Source organism: Aotus nancymaae, unplaced genomic scaffold (assembly GCF_030222135.1).
Source record: "Aotus nancymaae isolate 86718 unplaced genomic scaffold, 86718_ANA_hifiasm-v0.15.2.pri h1tg000022l_1, whole genome shotgun sequence".
Classification (NCBI taxonomy): domain Eukaryota; kingdom Metazoa; phylum Chordata; class Mammalia; order Primates; family Aotidae; genus Aotus; species Aotus nancymaae.
In genome coordinates this window covers 44,999,713-45,020,881 of record NW_026988435.1, presented here as the reverse complement: position 1 = coordinate 45,020,881, position 21,169 = coordinate 44,999,713, and the positions used below count along the sequence as shown (strand labels likewise).

General features: G+C 55.1%; 1 protein-coding gene across 1 annotated transcript; it reads left to right on the top strand.

The window, feature by feature from the left end:
* The first annotated feature begins 6,135 nt into the window (after positions 1-6,135).
* Positions 6,136-9,806, top strand: TFF3 (trefoil factor 3). The gene is made up of 3 exons (XM_012445001.3): positions 6,136-6,259; positions 8,197-8,343; positions 9,584-9,806. The coding sequence occupies exons 1-3, from the start codon at positions 6,181-6,183 to the stop codon at positions 9,595-9,597; spliced, it is 240 nt and encodes a 79-aa protein (XP_012300424.2). The 5' UTR covers positions 6,136-6,180; the 3' UTR covers positions 9,598-9,806.
* Positions 9,807-21,169: the final 11,363 nt, after the last annotated feature.

Below are 21,169 nucleotides of genomic sequence, written 5' to 3'. Positions count from 1 at the left end.
CGGATGGAGCCGCGGAGGACAGAGGCCGAGGCCTGGATAGATGTGGGGTCAAAGGCATCCAGGCGGCCGAGTGGACCCAAGGTCCTGGCTGGGGGCACTGAGAACCCAGGCAGAGCTTGTACAGCTCCCTGGGGAGCCAGGCCAGGGCAGGAAGGGAGAGGTCACCATGAGACAAGCCCCTGGGATCTTTCTTTCTTTTTTTTTTTTGAGACGGAGTTTCACTGTTGTTACCCAGGCTGGAGTGCAATGGCGCCATCTCGGCTCACCGCAACCTCCGCCTCCTAGGTTCAGGCAATTCTCCTGCCTCAGCCTCCTGAGTAGCTGGGATTACAGGCACGTGCCACCGTGCCCAGCTAATTTTCTGTATTTTTAGTAGAGACGGGGTTTCACCATATTGACCAGGATGGTCTCGATCTCTTGACCTCGTGATCCACCCGCCTCGGCCTCCCAAAGTGCTGGGATTACAGGCGTGAGCCACCGCGCCCGGTACCCCTGGGATCTTTCAATGTGTCCTTCCTCTCCCCTGCCCTCACACCAGAAAGTAGAGGTTAAACAGAGCCTGCCGCCAGGCGCCCCTCATGTGTGGGGGTCCTGTCCTGGGCAGTCATAACCAGCACCACAAGCTGGGTGTTTTAAACAACAGACGTTTATTGTCTCCCAGCTCTGGAGGCCAGAAGTCCAAGGTCAAGTGTCGCAGGGCCACCTCCGTCTGAGGGTTCTGGGGAAGGGTCCTGCCTGCCTCTTCCGGCTCCCGGGGGTGTCACAACCCCTGGTGTCCTTGTCTTGCAGGCACGTCACTCTGGTCTCTGCTGTGGTTGCCATCACCACGTGGCCTCCTGCTGCATCTGTGCGCGTCTGCACCCCTGTATGTGTCTCCGTGTTTCTTCTTTTCTTATAACGACACCAGTCAGATTGGATTTGGTGCTCACCCTACTGCAGCTAGCCCAGGCCGGGCGGCGAGCAGACCTGTCTAGACCAAGGGGGCCAGTCTTTTGGCGTCCCGGGTCACACCAGAAGAAGAAGAACTGCCTTGGGCCACACATCCAGCACACTAATACTAATGATAGGCGATGAGCCAAAAAAACAAAATTGCAAAAAATCTCATAACATTTTAGGAAAGGTTATGGATTTGTGTTGGGCGGCGTTCAAAGCCGTCCTGGGCCTAATACGGCCGGCAGACCTCACACTGAACAAGCTTCATCTAGACCTGATCTTAGTTTAATTACATCTGCAGAAACCTTACTTCCAAATAAGGTTACGTTTTGAGGTTCCAGGAAGGGCATGAATTTTGGGGAGGACGTCCTTCAACTCAGTGTGCTTGGAAATCGCTTGGTGGCAAAGGCTCGGCTCACTGGTAAGAAGTCTGGAGGCCGAGAGCGGCTACAGCTTCCCGGCCTGGTGGTGGGAGGACCTGGATCCCCACGGGTCTCCTGTGCTGTCTGGGGCTGCTGAACCTGGCTGCCTGCACCAATGCTCTCAGGGACAGTCTGTGAGAGCTGCGTGCTATCAGCCTAGGTCTGGTACAAGAGGCGTTCCCAGTCATCCGCCCAGAACTGGCTCAGTGCAGGGATGCAGGCTGGAGTGCGTCACACGGAAGGTGAGGTGACCCCATGCCTCCACTGTCCCCTGCCGCGCCTGGCGAGGGCCTTGCACTCTCCTCCCGGGCTCTGCTTCCTGGTAGAGCCTGTCTGGCTGCTCGGGAAGGGCCTGTCTGGGTCCAGCAGGTGGGGCTGTGGGTGAGGAGGCTCCCCGGTCCACGGCGGTCAGCTGTCTTATTTCTGTTCCCACCGGTCCATGCCTCTCTGGGAACCTTTCCTGTCCCTTGCACGTGGGACTGATGCAATGGTCCCAAACTCATAGACCCTCTGGGTTTAAAGGCTCTGTGGCTCCTTCTCAAGACGAGTGGCTGCAATGTCGACAAGCACTCCTGGGGCTGCACCAGGGACACTGGAGCCCACGACCGCCCCCCACCCTGAGCCGACTGGGCCGCCCTGTGTGCCCACTTTCCTGTTCCACACTTGGAGATGGCATCTGTGCTGCTCCTGCCCCCCCACCCCCCATCTGTCCTCAATGGACTGTGTGTCAAGACAGAAGCGTCCTTGAATCGGTCACTGCGTTTGCTTCCTCAAAGCACCTACATTCAGGTGGCGATGACTCAGGTGGGTTCTGCAAGCCTCTCTCCGGGAGGCAGGAGGAAGTTCTGGGCAGAGGGAGGGGCGGCACCGTGGCAGCTGCAGACCGAGAGACAGCTGGGCAGCGGGGTGCTCCCAGGAGGCGTGCAGCCCAGGGCCACCCAGGGTGCTGATTAGCATGACTTCTTACCTCCTTCCTCCGTCGGACTTTCTGCTGCTTGAGTAACCCAATAACAGCACCAGAAAACTGAGCAGTCACGCAGACCCCATATATACAGTGACCCTGTAACCTACACGTGCCACATCCACGCTGAGTTTTCTGCAGGGCGGTGAGTTACTAGTGCCAAGAAGGCAGTGTTAAGGCCTTACCTGCCCCTTTGCACTTTGGGAGGCTAAGGCGGGTGGATCACTTGAGGTTAGAAGTTCCAGACCAGCCTTGCCAACACGGTGAAACATTGGCTCTACTAAAAATACAAAAATTAGCCGGGCATGGTGTCGTGGACCTGTAATCCCAGCACTTTGGGAGGCCAAGTAGGGTGGGTCACTTGAAGTCAGGAGTTTGAGACCAGCCTGGCCAAATGGCGAAACCCGTCTCTACTAAAAATACAAAAATTAGCCAGGTGTGGTAGGGGGTGCCTGTGATCCCAGCTACTTGGGAGGCTGAGGCAGGAGGATCGCTTGAGCCTGGGTGGTGAAGGTTGTAGTGAGCTGAGGGTCACCCCCCTCAAGACCTAGTCAGATTTCACCCCACGCTGCCAGCTCTCATCACACTGCACCACAATTCAGGCTCTGAGGCCGGGGTTCTGCCTAACGTTCTGGGGCTCCTGCATCTGCTGGCCGAGCGCCTGGCCTGGGACCCATGCTCAGCCTGTGCTCGTTACATGTATGTGACAATGCCCGCGTGTCTGGGAGGTGAAAGGTTGCAGCCGCGGCTCGGGGGACCAGACTGTCCACTTCTTGGATCCATCCGGGAGGCCCTGCCATTCCCTTGGACACCAGCGGACAAAGCCCAGGCTGGGAGGGATTCCCAGGGCTCCCCTGACGTCCCACACCACACGGCTGAGGAGGCTCCTGCAGGCATTTGGGATGCCGCTCCCAAGGAGGAAGGGGAGGGGATCCTTTAGAGCCAGTCTTGCTCACCCCCAGGTCTCGGGCTGTGCAGGGCAGCCACCTGTCTGGGTGGGGTCCGACACCCAGCGCCCCAGGACCTACAGCTCTGACAACGTTCTGCTCTGTCTCTGGAACCGGAACTCCCCCAGGGGAACAGGATGGCTGAGGAAGGCTAGGGGAATGCAGGCTCTGGAAGGAAGGGTGAGCTCTCCCGCGCCATCCTCTGTTCCTGTACAGAGCCCAGGGCTCCTGGGGAGGGGGCTCCTAGAACAGAGAGAGGGGGCACACATGGGCCTACCTACCCCCTCTCTAGAGCCCCAGCCCAAATCCCCTTCTCAGAGAAGCCTGTGTGTGTCTCTGCCTGGCGGGACCCAGCTCTAGCCACAGCCTCTTGCCAGAGCCCCTGCTCCCACCAGCGCCGGGACCAGGAATCTGCTCCTCTGGCCTCGTGGCTGATCAGGCACACCCGGCAGGCAGTCAGCATGTGTCCCAGGAGCCTGGCTGGGCTGTGCAGCACCACTTCATGCTGTCGTGTGGGGTGAGCACCCTGTGACAGGTAGGGAAACTGAGGCACAGATGGGACGGGACTTGCCCAAGGTTGAGCAGTGCAGGAGAACTGGGACCCAGTCTCGGCCTCACCATCTTAACTCTGATACGATCCCACCCCCACCCTGCAGGGGGGAGCTCTATCACAGACAAGAATGTGTCACCTTTGTTATTCCTTCCCCAGCCCTAAACCCAGGGTGTGGGCAGCAGGGGCTCAGTCAACGTTCTCTGCGTTAAACGGAAATGAACGGCAGCATGGTCCTCGGTGCTGACCGCACAGAAGAATCGCTGGCAGCAGAACCCCTGTTGGGGCAGGGCCCAGGCACCGATACTCTCCTGCTCCACGCAACGTTGAGTGCGGCAGGCGGAGACCCCAGCACCTTTGGAAGCTCCCAGAGGGGGTCCTTTGCCCCCGGATCGTGAGGGCTGGAGGGGCTGCAGTCTGTTCCTGGGGTGTCTGCACCCTCCTGGAACTCAGCCCTGCACCACAACCTGGCCTGGCCTCCAGGTGTTATGAGCAGTGGAAAGGCAGGGAGAGCTCACCAGATCCCCCGGGAATTTCCCCTGCAATGATCTTTGAAAAGCAACTGAAACCTCTGAAAATCCTGTCGTGTGTTGATGAACCTGGGTCCAGCATCTTCCGGAAAAAGGGAGTGCCCCAAAAACAATGCAGGCAATGCTCTTTCCTTCTTCCTCCTTCACTGGCCTCAGGAGTGGCACACCGGAGGCGAGGGGCCCTCAAATCTACCCACCACGGGCTTGCTGAGCATGAGGGCAGGGCCCGGAGTCACAGGGCAGGACACATCCTGGTGCTCAGCACGTGCTCCACTGGGCTCCCGTGGGTCACTCAGGGAAGAACAGTTCAAGGACTTACCCTTGGTGGTTCAGGTGGCCCTGTGCACACCGGGGACCCCAGCTGGAGGTGAAGTCCGGGCAGCCAGGTGCTCCCATTTCTCAGGGTGATAAAGTGCACCCCGGGGATGTTCAGACAGAGGCTCCTGGAGGGGTCAGTGGGGGTCATCAAAATGCCTCCCTGGAGAAGAAACACGGAGAACACAAAATCCAGGAGCCCATTTCCCTGGAATGAGATTAATCTCTTGTCTGCCACCGGCCAGTCCACTGCAGGAGCTTGGGGGGCCGGGGGGTGCTGTGGACACAAAGGGTGGAGCCCTAGGGTTCTGGGAGTGGGTTGAATGCCAGCTCTACCAGGGACACTGGAGAAACCTCTGACAGGCACCTAAAATGCGGAGTCTCAGTTTCTTCCTCTTGAAAATGGATGTAATCATCCCTGTCTCATCTGATATGCGGTTATAAAACAATTCCCAAGAGGCAGTCTTTAGCTTTTAAAACGGCAAGCGGGGCAAAGGTGTACACTCAGTTTCCACCTGTGTTAAAAAATGTGGCCAGGTGTGGTGGCTCACCCCTGCAATCCCAACATTTTGGGAGGCTGAGGCAGGCAGATCACTTGAGTCCAGGGGTTTGAGACCAGCTTGGCCAACATGGCGAAACCTGGTGTCTAAAAAAACTCAGACAATTAGCTGGACGCATGCCTGCTGTTCCAGCCACTCAGGAGGCTGACGTGGGAGTGGGAGGATCACTTGAGTCCCGCGGGGTTGGGGGTCGCAGTGAGCTGAGATCACACCACTGCACTCCAGCCTGGGTAACAGAGTGAGACCCTGTTTTGTTTTGTTTTGTTTTTTAAAGTGCTTAGATTCAGAGAGAAAATTTCTGGAAGGATGCCTAAGAAAGTGTCAGAAGAGATGCCTCTGATGGGAGAGGCTCTTTTGCATTATTTGAATCTAAAAACCAATTGTGTGTACCATGTTTTTATTAACATATTTTCAATCAATTCATTTCGTCCATTTATTAAGATGTAATTAATAATTTTGGGGGGAGAAAGCAAAAAAGAAAGAAAAGGAATCTCTGTGTTTCAGGAGCTGTGAGAGCGCCGTAGGGTCCTGACTCAGGCTGCCTGTCTCCGAGGCTGATCTGGGATGGGCAGCCTGGGGCTCTCTTGTCATGGGACCAGGGGTGTTCTGAGGGCTCCTGGCTGGGAGGCTGAGATGACACTGCACCTGTCCTGCTGCCCCGGCTAGGAAGGCGATCGACACAGGTCCGCTCCCCAGCAGAGGACGTAACCAGAGCTGGGATCTGCCCTCAGGCTTGCTGCCAAAACCGCGGGGGCTGAACAGACCTCTCTGCTTTGCAAGGGAAGAACCGTCTGTGAGCTTGACAAAGGCGTGCGGGAGAAAACAGGGGCAGCCAGAGCCAGGAGGGAGAGCCCTCCCCAGGCAAACAAGCCGCAGCGCTGTGCAAACACTGGGGCATAAATGAGGCCTCCCGGACCGGGAAGCGTGTCCCGAGCTGCATCCAGGAGCCCACCGTGGTCATCATGGCCAGGGTGCTCTGCCTGCTGGGGCTGGTCCTGGCCTTGGTGTTCTCCAGCTCTGCCGAGGAGTACGTGGGCTTGTGTGAGTATCGTTCCAACTGCCTGGTGGCAGGTGGGCGTGAAGGGAAGGGACCTGGGATAAGGGAGGATTCTGAGTTAATTTAATAATGGCCTTCTGGCCTGGTTCGGTGGCTCACGCCTGTAATCTCATCACTTTGGGAGGCCGAAACGGGTCAGGAGTTCAAGACCAGCCTGGCCAAGGTGCTGAAACCCCATCTCTACTAAAAATACAAAATTAGCTGGGCGTGATGGCATGTGCCTCTAATCCCAGCTACTTGGGAGGCTAAGGCAGGAGAATCACCTGAACCCCAAAGGCGGAGGTTGCAGTGAACCAAGATAATGACACTGCCCTCCAGCCTAGGCGACAAAGCAAGACTCTGTCTCAAAAAAAATAAATAAATAAATGGCCAGCTGTCACATACACACTTTTTCCTGCACTAGCCCTATGAAGTGGGTTCTTATCGTCCCCATTTCACAGACAAGGAAACTGAGGCTCAGAGAAAGTTAACAACTTATCTAAGACAGCCCTGCCCAGTCGGCGTTGACATCCGGGTTTGAGTCCAAGCCCATTCTGACCCCATAGCTGTCTTGGCCGGAGACGTCCGAATTACAATACAGGTCTTTATGCCCTGTTTCCGCGTTTACAAAGCAAAAAGCAAAGACGCGGGAGCGAAGCTGTGACCTCAGAACACTCCGACACATGCAGGGCAATGTTCCTTTAGCCTTTGCACAGCAACCCTGCGTCGGGGGTGTGGCTGCCCCGTTAACCCAAGTCTGAAGGAATTAGGGTACAGCTTTCACCACGCTGTCTTCTGAGCAGGGTCAAAGGCCGAGGTTCCTGAGTTTGCAGCCCATTAGAATCACCTGGAGAGCTTAAAAAGTCCTAATGCTGGGGGCACACCGGTTACATCAGGGCTCTCCGGGCCAGAGCCAGGCCTCAGTTGGTTTGTTTTGAGACAGTCTCACTTTGTCACTTAGGCCGGAGTGCAGAGGCCCAATCTGGGCTCACTGCAACCTCCGCCTCCCGGGTTCAAGCAATTCTTGTGCCTCAGCTTCGAGTAGCTGGGATTACAGGCATGCGCCACTATGCCCAGCTGATTTTTTTGTATTTTTTCTAGAGATAGAGTTTCGCTATGTTGGCCTAGCTGGTTTCAAACTCCTGGCCTCAAGTGATACTCCTGCCTTGGCCTCCCAAAGTTCTGGGATTACAGGTGTAAGCTACCACACCTGGCCAATGTCAGTCATTTTTAAAGCTCTGCAGCTGATTCCAGTGTGAGCAAAGTTTGGACACCACTGTGCTAGGAAAGCGGATTTCGGACTGGGAGCAATAGAAGGGAGTTTAAGGGACTGCACATGACTTCCATTTCCCTAAGGAAATACCCAGCTCATTAAGGAAAGGCAGTAAATTTCTGCTGCATACACAGACGTAGAGGCTTGCCTGAAAAATAAGATGCTGGGGGCTGGAGGATGTCCAGGGAGGGGGGGACAGACAACAATTCGGGGTGGGGAGATGCAGAAACGAATGAAAAGTGGGTGGCATGCGTTGCGGTGATCTCTTGGCGTGTGTGCCTCCCGTTACGCTTTTCATTCAAGACAAAGGGGCAAGTTTTTGTTGGTCAAACAATGAAGGGGAACTTTGTTTCCGGGTTCAAGGGGCCCTGGATTCCCCAGGGGTTCCTGCCAGCTGGAAAACCCAGGTCTGTGTGTGACTTCCTGAGACGGTGACAAGAGCATGCCAAGGAGAGAGACGCTCAGGACGGCCAGAGTCCCTGTTTAGCATTGAACAGACTGGTTCTCTTTAAATATTCACCGGGAAAGCCCATCTTTCCGGGGCCAGGGTTTCAGCAGCGGTTGAACCCAGGAGGGGGGAGCGGGAGGAAGCAAAGTTGCGAAGTAAAGCAAACGCCCCCACCGCACCCAGCGAGGGCTCCGCAGCTGACAGGGCTTTGTCTGGGACAGCTGCAAACCAGTGTGCCGTGCCTGCCAACGACAGGGTGGACTGCGGCTACCCCCAGGTCACCCCCGAGCAGTGCAACAACCGGGGCTGCTGTTTTGACTCCAGCATCCCCGAAGTGCCTTGGTGCTTCAAGCCCCTGCAGGAAACAGGTAAGGCCGAGGGGCGGCGTCGTGCTGTGGGCCTGGCCCCATAGGGCAGGGGGTCTCAGGGCCGCCCTGTCCTTTCTGTGCTGGAGGTGGAGGCGGGAGGTCCCCGGGAAGCCAAATGCCCACACCAAGGCCTCACAGCAGAGGCTTCAAGCCCAGGGCAGCTGTGGCCAGGGGCTGACCTCTTCTGTCCCCTTGGGGTAAAACATAAAAGCAATTGTTTCAAAAAGGTGTTCAAAACTATGGCATTATATAGAGGAAGCTAATTTAATAACTATTCTTGAGAGACGTGGAAACGCACAGGTGTGGAGAGCTGGGCCGGCTTTCAGGCTGTTTTTCCAGACCAACCATGCAGAGTCTTGTATTTGAGGCAGGCCCTCCACAGATGGCACACGGTGCCAGCCTTGGGCGTCGGGCCTTGGTGCCCCACCCCACTTCCCCACTCTGCCTCGCCACAAAGGGCATCTCCTCCTGCTCTCTCTGTCGTGGTGGAGGGCAGGCACAGGGGGTGCAGGCAACCACCATGGGGGTTCCCTCCCTGGGGCAGAGGGCCTGCGTGCTCTGTGGGTAACAGATGGCCCTGCACCCGGGTTTGCCGCCCTGGCTCCACTAGGCTCAGCTGCCCCACATTGTGGGTGGGGCGATTGGCTATAAGCCATCTGCTGTGTCCAAGTGCCAGCTCAGCTCCTACAAAGGGCGCACCTGCTTCAGGTGCCTTCCTGGAACCAGCATCCAGAGGGGCCTCTCTTGCCCTTTGTCCCAGGATGAAAATGAGGGAGGCTGAATCCTGCTGATCCAGGCTCCCTGATCAATGATAGGCCCCTGCCCTGCCCGGAGCCTCCGGCCACCCTCCCCAGAGCCTCCCGCCACCCTCCCCAGCAAGTCCAGGGTGGGGGTGGGGGGTCCAGAGAAGGGCAGGAGAGAGAAGGGTCTATCGACTGTCCACTGCTGGTCCTGTTCCTTCGGCTCCTCGTCCTGGGACTACACCCTCCTCTCTGAGTGCCAGCCACAGCCCTGCCAAGGCCCAGGGCCTTGTTATCTGCCTGACCCCAGGGTCCCTCATTTAGCAACCCGAGGTGGGATTCGTGGCATTCCCCCACGCGGTGGGGACTCAACGCTTCCCCAGTGACTTGGGGGAGGAGGCAGGACTGGGCGCTGACCTTGGAGCCTGCCTTGACTTTGGGAAACTGGGCAGCGTGGATGGAGAGAGACTGCTCACCACAGGCCTTTGCTCTGTTTGCAGAATGCATGTTCTGAGACACCTCCAGCTGCTCTGGCCAGGGGATGCGAAGCTCCAAGCACCTGTGCCCGGCCTGGATTGCTGCCAGGCGCTGCCCATCTCTGCTTTTCTTTCCCTTTGCTCCCGACAAGCACTTCTGCTGAGAGCTCATGTCTGGGGCCTGACGTCTTAACGAATAAAGATCCCATGCTCCGCACGGGGACGGTTCTTCGTGCCTGAGCCTTTCCACGGTCGTGCTTTATTTCTGCTGCGTCGTGGAAGAGGGTGGGAGGGGCTCGGGGAGGGTCTGCCCAGGCCTCAAGGGCAGGAAAAGACTCCCTAAGGAGCAGCAGCGCATGGAAGGATGTCGTGAACCCCAGACGAGCGCCCAGGTCACAGGAAAGCCCGCGAGCATCGTCAGTGCCGCTTCCGCTCGAAAGCAGAAAAAAATTCATTTCAAATAGAAGTTTTCAAAAATCACCAATGCCTTTCTTGGTGAAGACATCAAACCAATAAAACCATCTTCCAAAGTGGCCCTTTATTTCATAACCCTCTCGCTGCTGTTCCGCACTCGTGCTGTTCCTGGGTTCTGGTTTCTTTGTACAGTAAATGTAGCTATGAAGAAACGGGCACTGTTTTGTATTTGTTTCCTTATTAAGTTTAAACATCTGACACATTGGGTGGCCTTCTTTTAAAAAATGGATGCAGCTATAGGAATGAGTGAGCTGGTGTCACCGGGGATTCCATCTCACGTCCTCATGAAGCCTCTCCACCTCTGGAGCTGGGTGTGGGCCTCTCCCTCCCGCACTGTTCTGGGACAGGGCAGCTCTCCACTCCCCTCAAGATGGTTCTGGATGCACAAAGGCCAGCGAGCGCTGCCTGGCCCGGCCTCCTGTGCTTCTCCCACTGCCGGGCGGTCTCAGGGCCAGATCCACAGTTCCCCTGCACTGCAGTCACAGTGGTGGCTTCTTGTTCTGAGCTATTTCTCCCCATTCGAAAAGAGACAACTGCTCCTTTAAAACAGCAACCTTTGTTTTTGAGCTTGCACTGGGGGCCCGGTCCCCTAGAGCTCACCACATTCCTAGACGTGAGGCAGTGTTGCCCTTGTCTTACAGATATGGAAAGAGACTTTTTTGAAGTAGCTTGTCGAAAAGCCCCTACGGAGAGGGGCAATGTCAAGATGTCCTGGTCTCTGAATCTGAAGCCCAGGGTGTCCCTTCTAATGCCCTGAAGCATCAGCTGCCAGGCATGGAAGTGAAACTTCCAGGACTGTCCCAGACCTCAGAGCCTACTCCAAACATGGTTCCCTGTTCCTGGGCTCTGCTGCTTTGGTCTGGACATCCTCCCAGGTGGGGCTCTGCATCCGCTTCCCTCACAGACCATGCCCAGCCTTTGAGGGTTGGAGGGATGGCAGGGTTGGCCCCAGGCCCTGGCCTCAGCCTCAGGCCACCCCTCTGCAGACTGGGTGACCAGCTCTGTTTCCCTCCTACCCCACCCGGTGCCCTCTCCCCGGGGGTCCGGCTCTGCTGCCTCCTTGCCTGGGACCTCATTCATGGGCACAACCCACCCGCATTTCCAAAGAATTCCTTGCTCCGCCCCACCCCACCCTTCCCAGCATTGCCTTCTGCTGTCACTGCAGACACCCCCACACTGCAGTCCCCCCACCCAGACTCCTTCCCACTGTGCCCATGAGATGGAGCACAGAACCTGAGCCAGGTGGGACCCCTCCTTCACCCACCACAGAGCTGCTCCCTGTCTCCAGCCCGAGCCCGTGCCTTCCTCAGACAGGACAATGCTTCATGCACATTCCAGAAGCTTCACCATTGACTCCTGCTGCCCGGGTGGGGTGGATGGAGGTGGTGGGCCTGGGGAGCCCCAGGCAGGGTCGGAGGGCTCTCAGAACTCCGGGTGGGGTTCATGCTACGAGAAAGAGCGTAGCGCCCCTGACAGCACCCACCTGGGGGCCGTGACATTCTCACAAGAGATCACAGACACCAATGTGGGAGCAAGACCCAAAGCAACCCACCCACCCACCAGCCTGACGGCAGAACGGGAACCCCATCCAACCCACAAGGTGACCAAACATCGCCCTCTGCTGGCTGCTGGAGTCATAGCAGCTCACAACCAATCAGTTGTGCCCTGGTACTACTACTAGATACAAATTAAGACACCCTCACGCCTGTAATCCCAGGACTTTGGGAGGCTGAGGCAGGCGGATCACGTGAGGTCGGGAGTTCGAGACCAGCCTGGCCAACATGGTGAAACCCCGTCTCTACTAGGGCATGGTGGTGGGTGCATGTAATCCCAGCTACTTAGGAGGCTGAGGCAGGAGAATTGCTGGAACCCGGGAGGTGGAGGTTGCAGTGAGCTGAGATCGCACCATTGCATTCCAGCCTGGGTGACAGAGCGAGACTCCATCTCAAAAAAAAAAAAAAAGATACCCAACCCCAGAATTACCCTGGGCTCCCTGTTGGTGAGGAGGATCTGGGCCCCAGGACACATGATCTAAGCCAAGGGTTCCCAGTGGAGGCTTCTGCCACGGGGATGTTTGAGAATCTGTGGGTGCATTTATGAATCATGTGAATGGGGGCATTGAGCCAGACATGGCAGGGCTCTGTGATGGCCCCAGGAGTCCTAACAGACTGCTGCCTCCACCCGATGGACGCGCTAGCCTCCTGTTGGACACTCATGGTGGCTGCAAACCTATTCGTGATGGTTGAAGCCCAGAAACCACTTCCGTGTTGCACCTTAACACAGTTGTTTTGGTGGTGGTTGTTTGTTTCAGATGGCTTGAACATACCTGAATTTTCCAGGAGTGCAGGGCGTGGAAATCAAGAAAAGCCTGCCTTTGCTTGGTTTGCAGTTTTAGCCGAGTGGTTCATTTCAAACATGCCAATGTCTGGGGCTGCCTGTGTTCGTCGAGGCCCATCCAGGGGGATTCAAGCCCTGGCTCCTTCCTCCCGTCCTCTGGTGTGGACATGAAGAGCATGGCACACGGAGTAGGACTGTATTGAACATTACTCTCCTTTCAGTTCTCATGTTTTCATAGGACCTCATGCATATTTAATTTCCAGAACTGGGCATCAGTTGACAACAGCTGTCCAGAGCCCAAGTGGCCTCTACGCCACCCGCTGCGTTTCCCACCTCCTGGTCTGGGCACATCTGAAACTGGCATCCATCAGTTTCAGGGTGAATTCAAATAACGAATTGTGACCCATAGGACCCAGGAACTATTTTTATGCCAATTACCTTCATCATTGACTTGGAAATGGTCCATGTTTCCAGAACCTTCCAGAATGAACACTCTGATTGCCAGAAGAAGCCAGAATGTGGCTGGGCTTCCTTGGGGCTGGCGTGTGCTGCTGGTGGAAAGGGGAGGGAAACACCAGGCTTCTTCCCACACTGCGGTCATTATGCCTCATGATGGCTTTCCCAGGGATGTGTGTGCCTTTCCCTCCTCTCGAGTTGGTGGCGAAAGCTGTGGCTGCGGCATTTCTCATTTTCCACCGTGCATCCAGGGTCGGCTGGAAAGCTCTATATTTTTCCACAATACGTTGGATATTCACTCGTATTCATCACTGTATTCCAAGGATTCCTAAATTTGCAATGGCGAGGATTTTTGCTTCAAGCTCAGACACCCATGAGGGCTTCCATACGTTGCAGACATACTGGGGAAGCCCTTAGGGAGGAAGAACAGGCTGAGAAGTTGCAGGCCTTGCGGTGAGTCTGATGCCTCTGAACTGAGTGGCGGAAGGACTGGGGAGGAAGAGCCTCCAGCAGGCCGATGGGGAGTCCCCAAAGCAGAGCACCCCTCAAGGGACCCTGTGTCTGGTGGGAATGCCCTGGTTGGGAGCAGCCCTGGAGAAGCTGACCTGGTGTGGATGCCTTGGTGGACGCTGAGGGGGAACCCGGGGCTGTTGGTGACCTAGGTCCCTGCAGCAGGTCATCTCTGAGGGACGGCTGAGTGGTAGGTGCATCTCCGGGCAGCCAAGAAACTGCCCTGCTCACTAGGTGCTTGCACTGAGGCCCTGCAGGGTCCTGGGCTGCGACACAGCTGTGGAGGCTGGAAATTCTCCCCTCAGTCCTCATTCTTGGGAGTTCGAGAGGCACTGTCATGCATTAGAAAGAGTTAGAGACCCCCGGGGCTTCAAAGTTTCTATCAGCAAAATGGGACAATTGCAGTGACCGCATCAGAGGGCTGCTGATGGCTGCGGGGGCAGGTGCAGGCTGAAGAAACTCACTCCCTGTGAGGCCAGAGCCGCACCGCTTGGGTGACCGGGGTTTCCTAGTGCATTTAGAGTTCACACTCCCTCTCTTCCTTAGGTTTTACTTTATTTTCAGAACGGAAGTGTGTTTTATGCTGAGTGAAAGAAGTCGATCACAAAAAGCCGCGTATTGTGTGATTCCATTTACATGAAATGTGGGCAATAGGGAAATGCACAGAGACAGAAAGTGTTTCAGTGGCTGTGGGGGAGTTGGGGACGGGGAGTGGCTGCTCATGGGTGAGGGGTGTCCTTTTGGGGTGCTGGAAATGTTCTGGAATGACATACGGTACCAGCTGCACAGTTCTGTGCAATACCAGATGCTAAAGCAACCACGTTGTACACTTCACTAAAAACAATACTGACACCCAGTGAGATACGCACTTTTCAAAAGTGAATTCGGCGGCGTGGGACCACCGTCTCCATTACACACACACCTGTCCGTGTGCTGATGCTTCTGTTGAGTTGCCCATTTAGACAAGGCCTGACTTTCTGCCCTGAGAATTGCGAGTTGACTTCCAAGGGCATGCGAGCACCACGGTGTGACTGGCACATCTGGTCTTCGATGCCATGGTTCTGCCAGGTGGCCTTGTCCCCTTCCAGGTGGCTCCTGGGCTCAAGGGTTCCCAGACCACACTCAGGCACAGGATTCATTCGCTGCTTCTCTCTGTGCAGCTGTCTTTGCCTCTGTTGGCCTGGGCACTGCAGCCTTTCCCTCTTAGGTTTTATAGGGTGCAGGCGACTTCCTCTGTTCCTCCATCCCATGGACCTGTCTCCCCGGCCTCATCAACCAGAGGAATGGTCTCAGTCCTGGGGTGTGGCGAGATCCCATTTCCTCCTGACACCTGCTGTTAACTGTGCCAACCTGGCTCTTTACAGATGGGGACAATGGGAAAAATGAGGTCCCAGAGCTCCCAAGGTCACAGAGCTTATAGGTTGCCCGGCTGTGGTCCCTGCTTGACCATCCGGCCCCCTGGCTGTGGCTTCATTAATATCTGCAGAGCAGCAGGAGGCAGAGACCAACATCGCCTCACACGGGGAAAGGGCAGAGAAGGGCAATAAAATAGTGGGGCGGGGCCTGGGGGGTCTGCTGATTCTTCAGGCAGAGTGCCCTGCCACAGGCTACCCGTGTCTGACATCACCATCTGTCTGCAGGATGAGGTTGTTAACAAGGGACACCTACTGCGACGGTGTCTTCCCAACAGCCGCGGGGTGGTGTCGGGAAGCTGGGCTCCCTCATGAGGGGGTGCAGCCAATTTGGCAACAACGCTGTGGACTCCTTGTCCAAGGCGCTGCAGCTTTGGGAGGGTTCATGGCACCTGTCGTCCCCAAGAGTCACCTCTTTCGGGTATAACCCGGAGGCCTGAGGGCTGGAGGCAGAATGTCTGTGCTGAGTGGGACGGCCTGGGCGCTGTAAGAGTTGGGGGTGCTCCGTGGGATTGCAGGCCCCACCATTTTTACATTTTGGATATCCTTCTGCTTGGGTTCCCAGAAAGGCTTCTACAGCTTGAATGGTGGGTCGTAAGGATGTAAGTAGGAGGATGTTTTCCAAATTTTCAGATTTATGGAGGCATGGCCTTTTGCAGAAACAATCTCAGGGTCCATTGGAGGACGCTGGCTGCATAGATTCTGGAGTGCTGTGGGTGTGCGGTGCTGCTCACTGCATAGGAGGGATCTAGAGTGTTCTGAAGAGGGGGTGCCATGTGCTTCATGGATTCTGGAGGGCTCTGACAGGGGGTGTCGCGTGCTGTGTGGATCCTAGAGCGCTCCGGATGTGGGGTGGGGCTCTCTGCATGGATTCTGGAGCACTCCAACAAGAGGATGCCCCACGGCCGATAAGCAGGCGTGGGGAGCACTGTGCCTCTGGTCTGCAGGCCTGCAGCGATTCTGAGCCAGGGGAGGAGAGCCACGTGTAATGTGGGCAGTGCCCAGCCCTTTCCCAGTGGTGGAGGGGATGGGTCAACAAACTGTCATCTCGTTGTCAACTTGAGTGACCTCATGGGGTGGGTGGGGGAGAGGCTATTGTGCTTGGTGGGTGGGTTGGGGCATGGGATGGCATCTAAGGATGGGGAACCAGGGCAGGAGGTGGGGGAGTGTGGGAGACCGTGAGTACAGAGGCAGCTGTTGTCTTCATTGGAGCACAGTGCCCGGGGGAGGGCCAAGTCTGCATGCCAGGTCACCAGTTGCGCCATCCCATTCCGACCCATACATTCACAGCTTCCTCCTTGCCTCCAAGTAGGGCCCAGTAGGGCCATATCCCAGGTGATGGTCCCAGATGACACCCGGACTTAGGCCACAGCGCTGACTCACAGGGGCCCCTTAAGACCTCAAGGCCAATCCCTGGAGATGTTGGCACATCATCTCACCCCTCAGTCGAGTGTCTGGGAGAAGTTTCCACAGGTCATGAGGGTCGGACCTGCCACACCAATTCCTACACAAAGCAATTCTCCTCCTGTGTGGTCTCAGTTCCTAAATGCCTCTTGCTGAGGAAGGGAGCGCCATGGAGTGGCCAGGAGCCCTGGCTCCCTGGCTAGATGGCCAGGGTCTCACTTCTGTGTGAGACACCATTGACCAGCTCTGTTACCAACCAGCCCTGCCATGGACCAGCCCTGCCACCCACCAGCTCTGCCACCCACCAGCTTTGTGGCCTTGGCAAGTTGTGTTATCTCTCTGAGCCTCGTCTTTTTTAACCTGAAAAATGGAGCGAGTTGTGGCCCTCCAGTTCTGATGATGATGGTCACATGAGATTGCACAGGAAAAGGTGGGGACGCCACGCAGTGTTCCATGGAGCCTGGAGCTGCAGGCATCCTTACTGTCACTCTAATTTGTCTTCCTCCCTGGAGTCCATCATGACACTGAAGAGGGAACTGCTCCATCCAGAGCAAGGGTAGGTGGGGGAAAGTGCTAGACGCTCTACCCGACCTGACTCCCCCGCAGGGCTGTTGAAAGCAAAAGGGAAAGAGAAGCAGAAATCTGAAAATAATGATGCTTTATTCGATTGATGTCACATCATCATAAATGGCATCTAATTTCAGAACACGAAGTTCAAGTCTGCAAAAAACGCACGTACAAATCTAAGGAGAGAGGTTTACGGAAATAGACGTGGGGCTCCGTGGTCTGTAAGGTGGAGTCAGGAGGCTCACATCCTACGGTCCGTTCAGGTTCAACGTTCCAGTGGAGTGAAACGACCGAGGAAACAGGCGCCCCAAAGAGCCGACGTTATTTTTGAATATATATATATGTATATACATGTACATATGCAAATATGCTGCCTTCATTTGTAACAGTACGAACCTCTCACAGCGTGCAGAGCAACAGTGCTTCCTACAGTCAGGTAATTAAATCAGTGCAAAGTGATCCACACAGCGTTATAAAAACAGGGATTATACAATTACATAGCAGATATACAGATATATGCGCGTTTCCACGCTCATTAGAGTTACTTGCATTGACTTTTGCTTTAGAAGAAATAACAAAGGAAAATCTTTAGATAGTTCTTCATCAAATAAGAGGCAACAATTCAAGACAGATTCGACTAGGAACAGGTTTTGCCTCCGTATGTCCACAAAGGAAAAAATAGAAATCTATGAAAACAAAGGCAAAGGGGTCAGCTACACATATTAACTTATGAAACAAACACGTTAGATTGAAAAACTGATCCCCATTCACACCCTCCGGGAGAGAGGATAAGGCTGCAAAGATGGAAAGCCCCAGTGTGTGGGTGTGGTGGTCGGTCTTATCAGCAATTTGGATGATAGGATGTTTTGCTACTATTTTTAGTTGGCCAAGGACCTCATAGTGAGACATTGACTATTAAGCTTGGGAAGCTGGTAGGTCATGGAACAGAGACCCCCAAGATGTACAAAGACAGATATGTAAAAATGCAAAGGTATAAAAATGAAATTGCTACCATGGTTATGATCATGTTTTCAGACAAACCAAATTGTGGAACCATTCAGATTAGGCGGCGTTCAGGGATCTGCAGGAGTCCATGAACCTAGGGCTGTCAACGCTAAACCCATGTACTACACAACTTCCTAACTGTCCCCTTCGAGGCCAAATTTCGACCAGCAGGAGGGGGCACACTAGGGCCCCCTAAGAGGGGAGATTGTTTTAGTGACTTCCCCAGAAACGGACACGTCTGTTGGTCCCCCGGCTGCAGCACACTCCCATTTGGCAAACTGATTTCTAGAGGCTCGTAGACAGGTGCAATGATCACTGAAGAGCCAACTCCCAGTGCCGGCTCTCAGGGCTACAGAAACCTCCTTCAAGGGAGACTTGTCTGGGGGACACAGAGGACTGGCCCCACACAGGCCACTAGGGAGGCACGCCAGCATCTCTCCCTGCTCACCTGCCCTCATGGTAATGAGCCACATGGGCCAGAGGTAACAGCAGGAGGCTTACACATTTCCAGAGATCTGATCTCGTAACTCAGGAACCATAAAATAAAAAGCATCTCTTACTGTGTGCATATCAGGCAGGGCCACATTGAAAGTCACGTGCAAAGTTTAGGCCAAAGGCGCCCAAAGTGATCAGCCAGATTCGCTCGTCTGTTTGCTCAGTGCAGACACCCAGAGGATGGTGGTGCTCTATTGAAAGAAAACAGCTCAATGCAATAATGTTGAGTTGAGCTACTTGGTAGGCATGTGGCTTGGGCTCATGCCTTTCTGGAGATCTCAGGGCTAGAAGACTGTGCCCCAAACCATGAACCCCAGTGAAACAAACACGTATGTGCCCGTGGCCGTGTCCTCAACTGGGCCGGGAAAGGCAGGTGCCCCTGGGGGTGGCTTTCTGGAAAAGGGAAGTGACTTGGGCAAGCTTAGCCCACAGATGAAGAGGAGCCCCTCAGAGCTGCCTCTGCCCGCACTGTCCAGCATGCCCTCAAAATGCAGAGCCCTGATCCAGACGGCAGCCCCCGCCTGTGTTTGCAACAAATCAAGGTACTTTTGTGCTTCTGTTCCTTTCTCTTCAGCTTTACAGAGGCCATTCTATGTGGAAAAGGCCCCAAATGGTACCTCTATACACAGTAACCTCTTGCCAGGCTGGAATGCGGTACCCAATGGCAGGGACTGTTTTCTCCTTTTGATGCGGGGAGACTATTTCTGAGAACAGGGAAGCCTCAGGGTCCTAACCCCAGCCTCTGCTGACGTGTGTCATTCGCATCAACCCAGGCAAAGCAGGGTCTCTGGGTGAGCCTCGGACACACTGGGCAGCCACACATGTCTGTGTGACGGTGATTCCAGGTTGGCCTGTTCAGAGATAAGAAACTGGGCTAAACCTTCTGTTTCCTCAAACATGGAAAACGGAAACGGGCAGGATGTAGGATGGTTACTGGGCACTTCAGGCCAGCACAGCAGAAGGACGGGAAGGACGTGCATGTGTGCTCGTCACCACATTTCCTTCCTGCCCAGGACGCACAGATGTTAAGGACAGCCTGAATTGAGCTTGTAAGTGAAAATTAGGCTGCCATGGGGTGCATGGTCTCCTATTTCTCCCCTGCTCTGGTCCCAGGGATGTTCCCAAAAAAGGTCAGCCCCTCATGTGAACATCAGAAACCCCTGCCTTTGCAGGGGATGCTTATCCTGGAAGACTCTCCCTGATGGGACAGGCCAAGCACAGTGGCCCGGAAGGACCATGACTTTAATGTTAGCTGGACCCAGGGTGGCCAGGCAGTCCAGAGAGGCAGGGGTTACAGAGGGAGAAGCAAAGTGGGGGTCAGGAGCTCACGTGCACGGCTGGGGCAGCCACCAATTGTGCCTGCCTACAATAGGAGTGCAGGGGCCACTGCGTGTCGATTCAGTGACCTCACCCAGCCCGGCTCTCTGCTCAGCGTCCCAGAGGTGGGAGGGAAGCTGGATTTGAAAGCCCGGCTCTAAGCCATTGCTGTCCCAGGAAGTCCTCACTTTGAGGGTCACTGCCTGGCCAGAGTTTGGGGAGCTATGGGCTAATGCAGCAGCTAACACCGAGCTCCTTCTACGCCCTGCTCACCTCAACTTTGGGACCAAAACCTCAAGAGGGGCTGCTTTTCCCACTAGCCACTGCCTCTACAGAGCTGAGCCTGGGAAATGGGTTTCCAGCAAGGCAGAGAAAGGCAGAAGCGATGTCGCCTTGCCTGAGCTACCAAGCCAGAGCCCAGGTTGGGGGAGCCCCTGCAAGCGTGGAGAGGACCAAAGGTAAGGTGTGGTCCAGTGCCCTCCCGCTAGCCCTGCTGTGAGCCTCCTCCAGGTGTGTTTCGAGGTCATGGCCAACATTACAAGGCAGGAGGATATGGGTGAGGACTCTGGGAGAACAGGAAACATGAAACTTTAAGACAATTCAACATAAAACATGAACGTTACTGAGAAAGAGCTCATCTACAGCCAGGTCTTAGACCAGAACTAAGTGCCCAGTCTGTGCTCTTCCTGGGGGGTCAACAAATGTACTCCAGACACGGCCTAAAAATCCATGCACTCAGGAAAATGCAAGCCAATCCCCTGAAGCATCTGACACTGAACACAGGTAAGAAGTTTATACAAAACATTTTATTAGCAGCCTTCATTCCTTAGAAGCAGCTAACTTTACACTTACACACTCCGCTCCTCGCCTGCCTGCCCAGTCGGGTTGTTTGTCTAACTTGCGTTGCGTTCTAATTCAGCTGGCATTGGACTAAAGCCTTAATGGGTTTTGACTACACTTTTCCCATCTGCACAGACCTGGAATGAGAGAGGTTTTTCTTTTCCTTCTTGCAATAAGGGCTGATTGAGGATTCAGAGGCTGGTATTCTATGGAGATGAAGGAAACATGACAGAATAATACTGTCAGACACATGCCTGGAGCCAAGTCTGCACACCTGCATGTACACGTGTGTGCATGTATGTGTGTGCATGCGTGCACACATGCTTGCATGTAGGCAGACGCATACACACCACACACACACACACCCGCCCCTCTGAAGCCCAAGCTAGTCCACAGGACTATTACACTAGGAAGCTAGAAGCAGGCAAGGGCAGGGGACAGCCCCTCTCTGCAGAGAGGTGCCTGTCTCGGGCACTCCGATGCAAGGCCATCGACGGGCATTAGGCTCGGGCTGCCCTCTCATCTCAGCCACCTCTGTGGAGACACAATCAATCACTGAACAGCCACTAAGCTAGCATTGCACCTCATGCCTTACAAGGCATCTCAGGCACATTCATACGCCACAAACAGGAGGCAGTAACAAAACGGTGACTTTGGGGTCCGACCGGGCTGTAATTCCCACTCTGCTCCTTCCTGGCTCTGGGGCGCTGGGGACGTGACGAAGCCTCTCCCCGCCTCAGCGTTCCACGTCTGCACCACGAGCAGGTCTAAGCCAAGTGGCCACGCGGTTCCC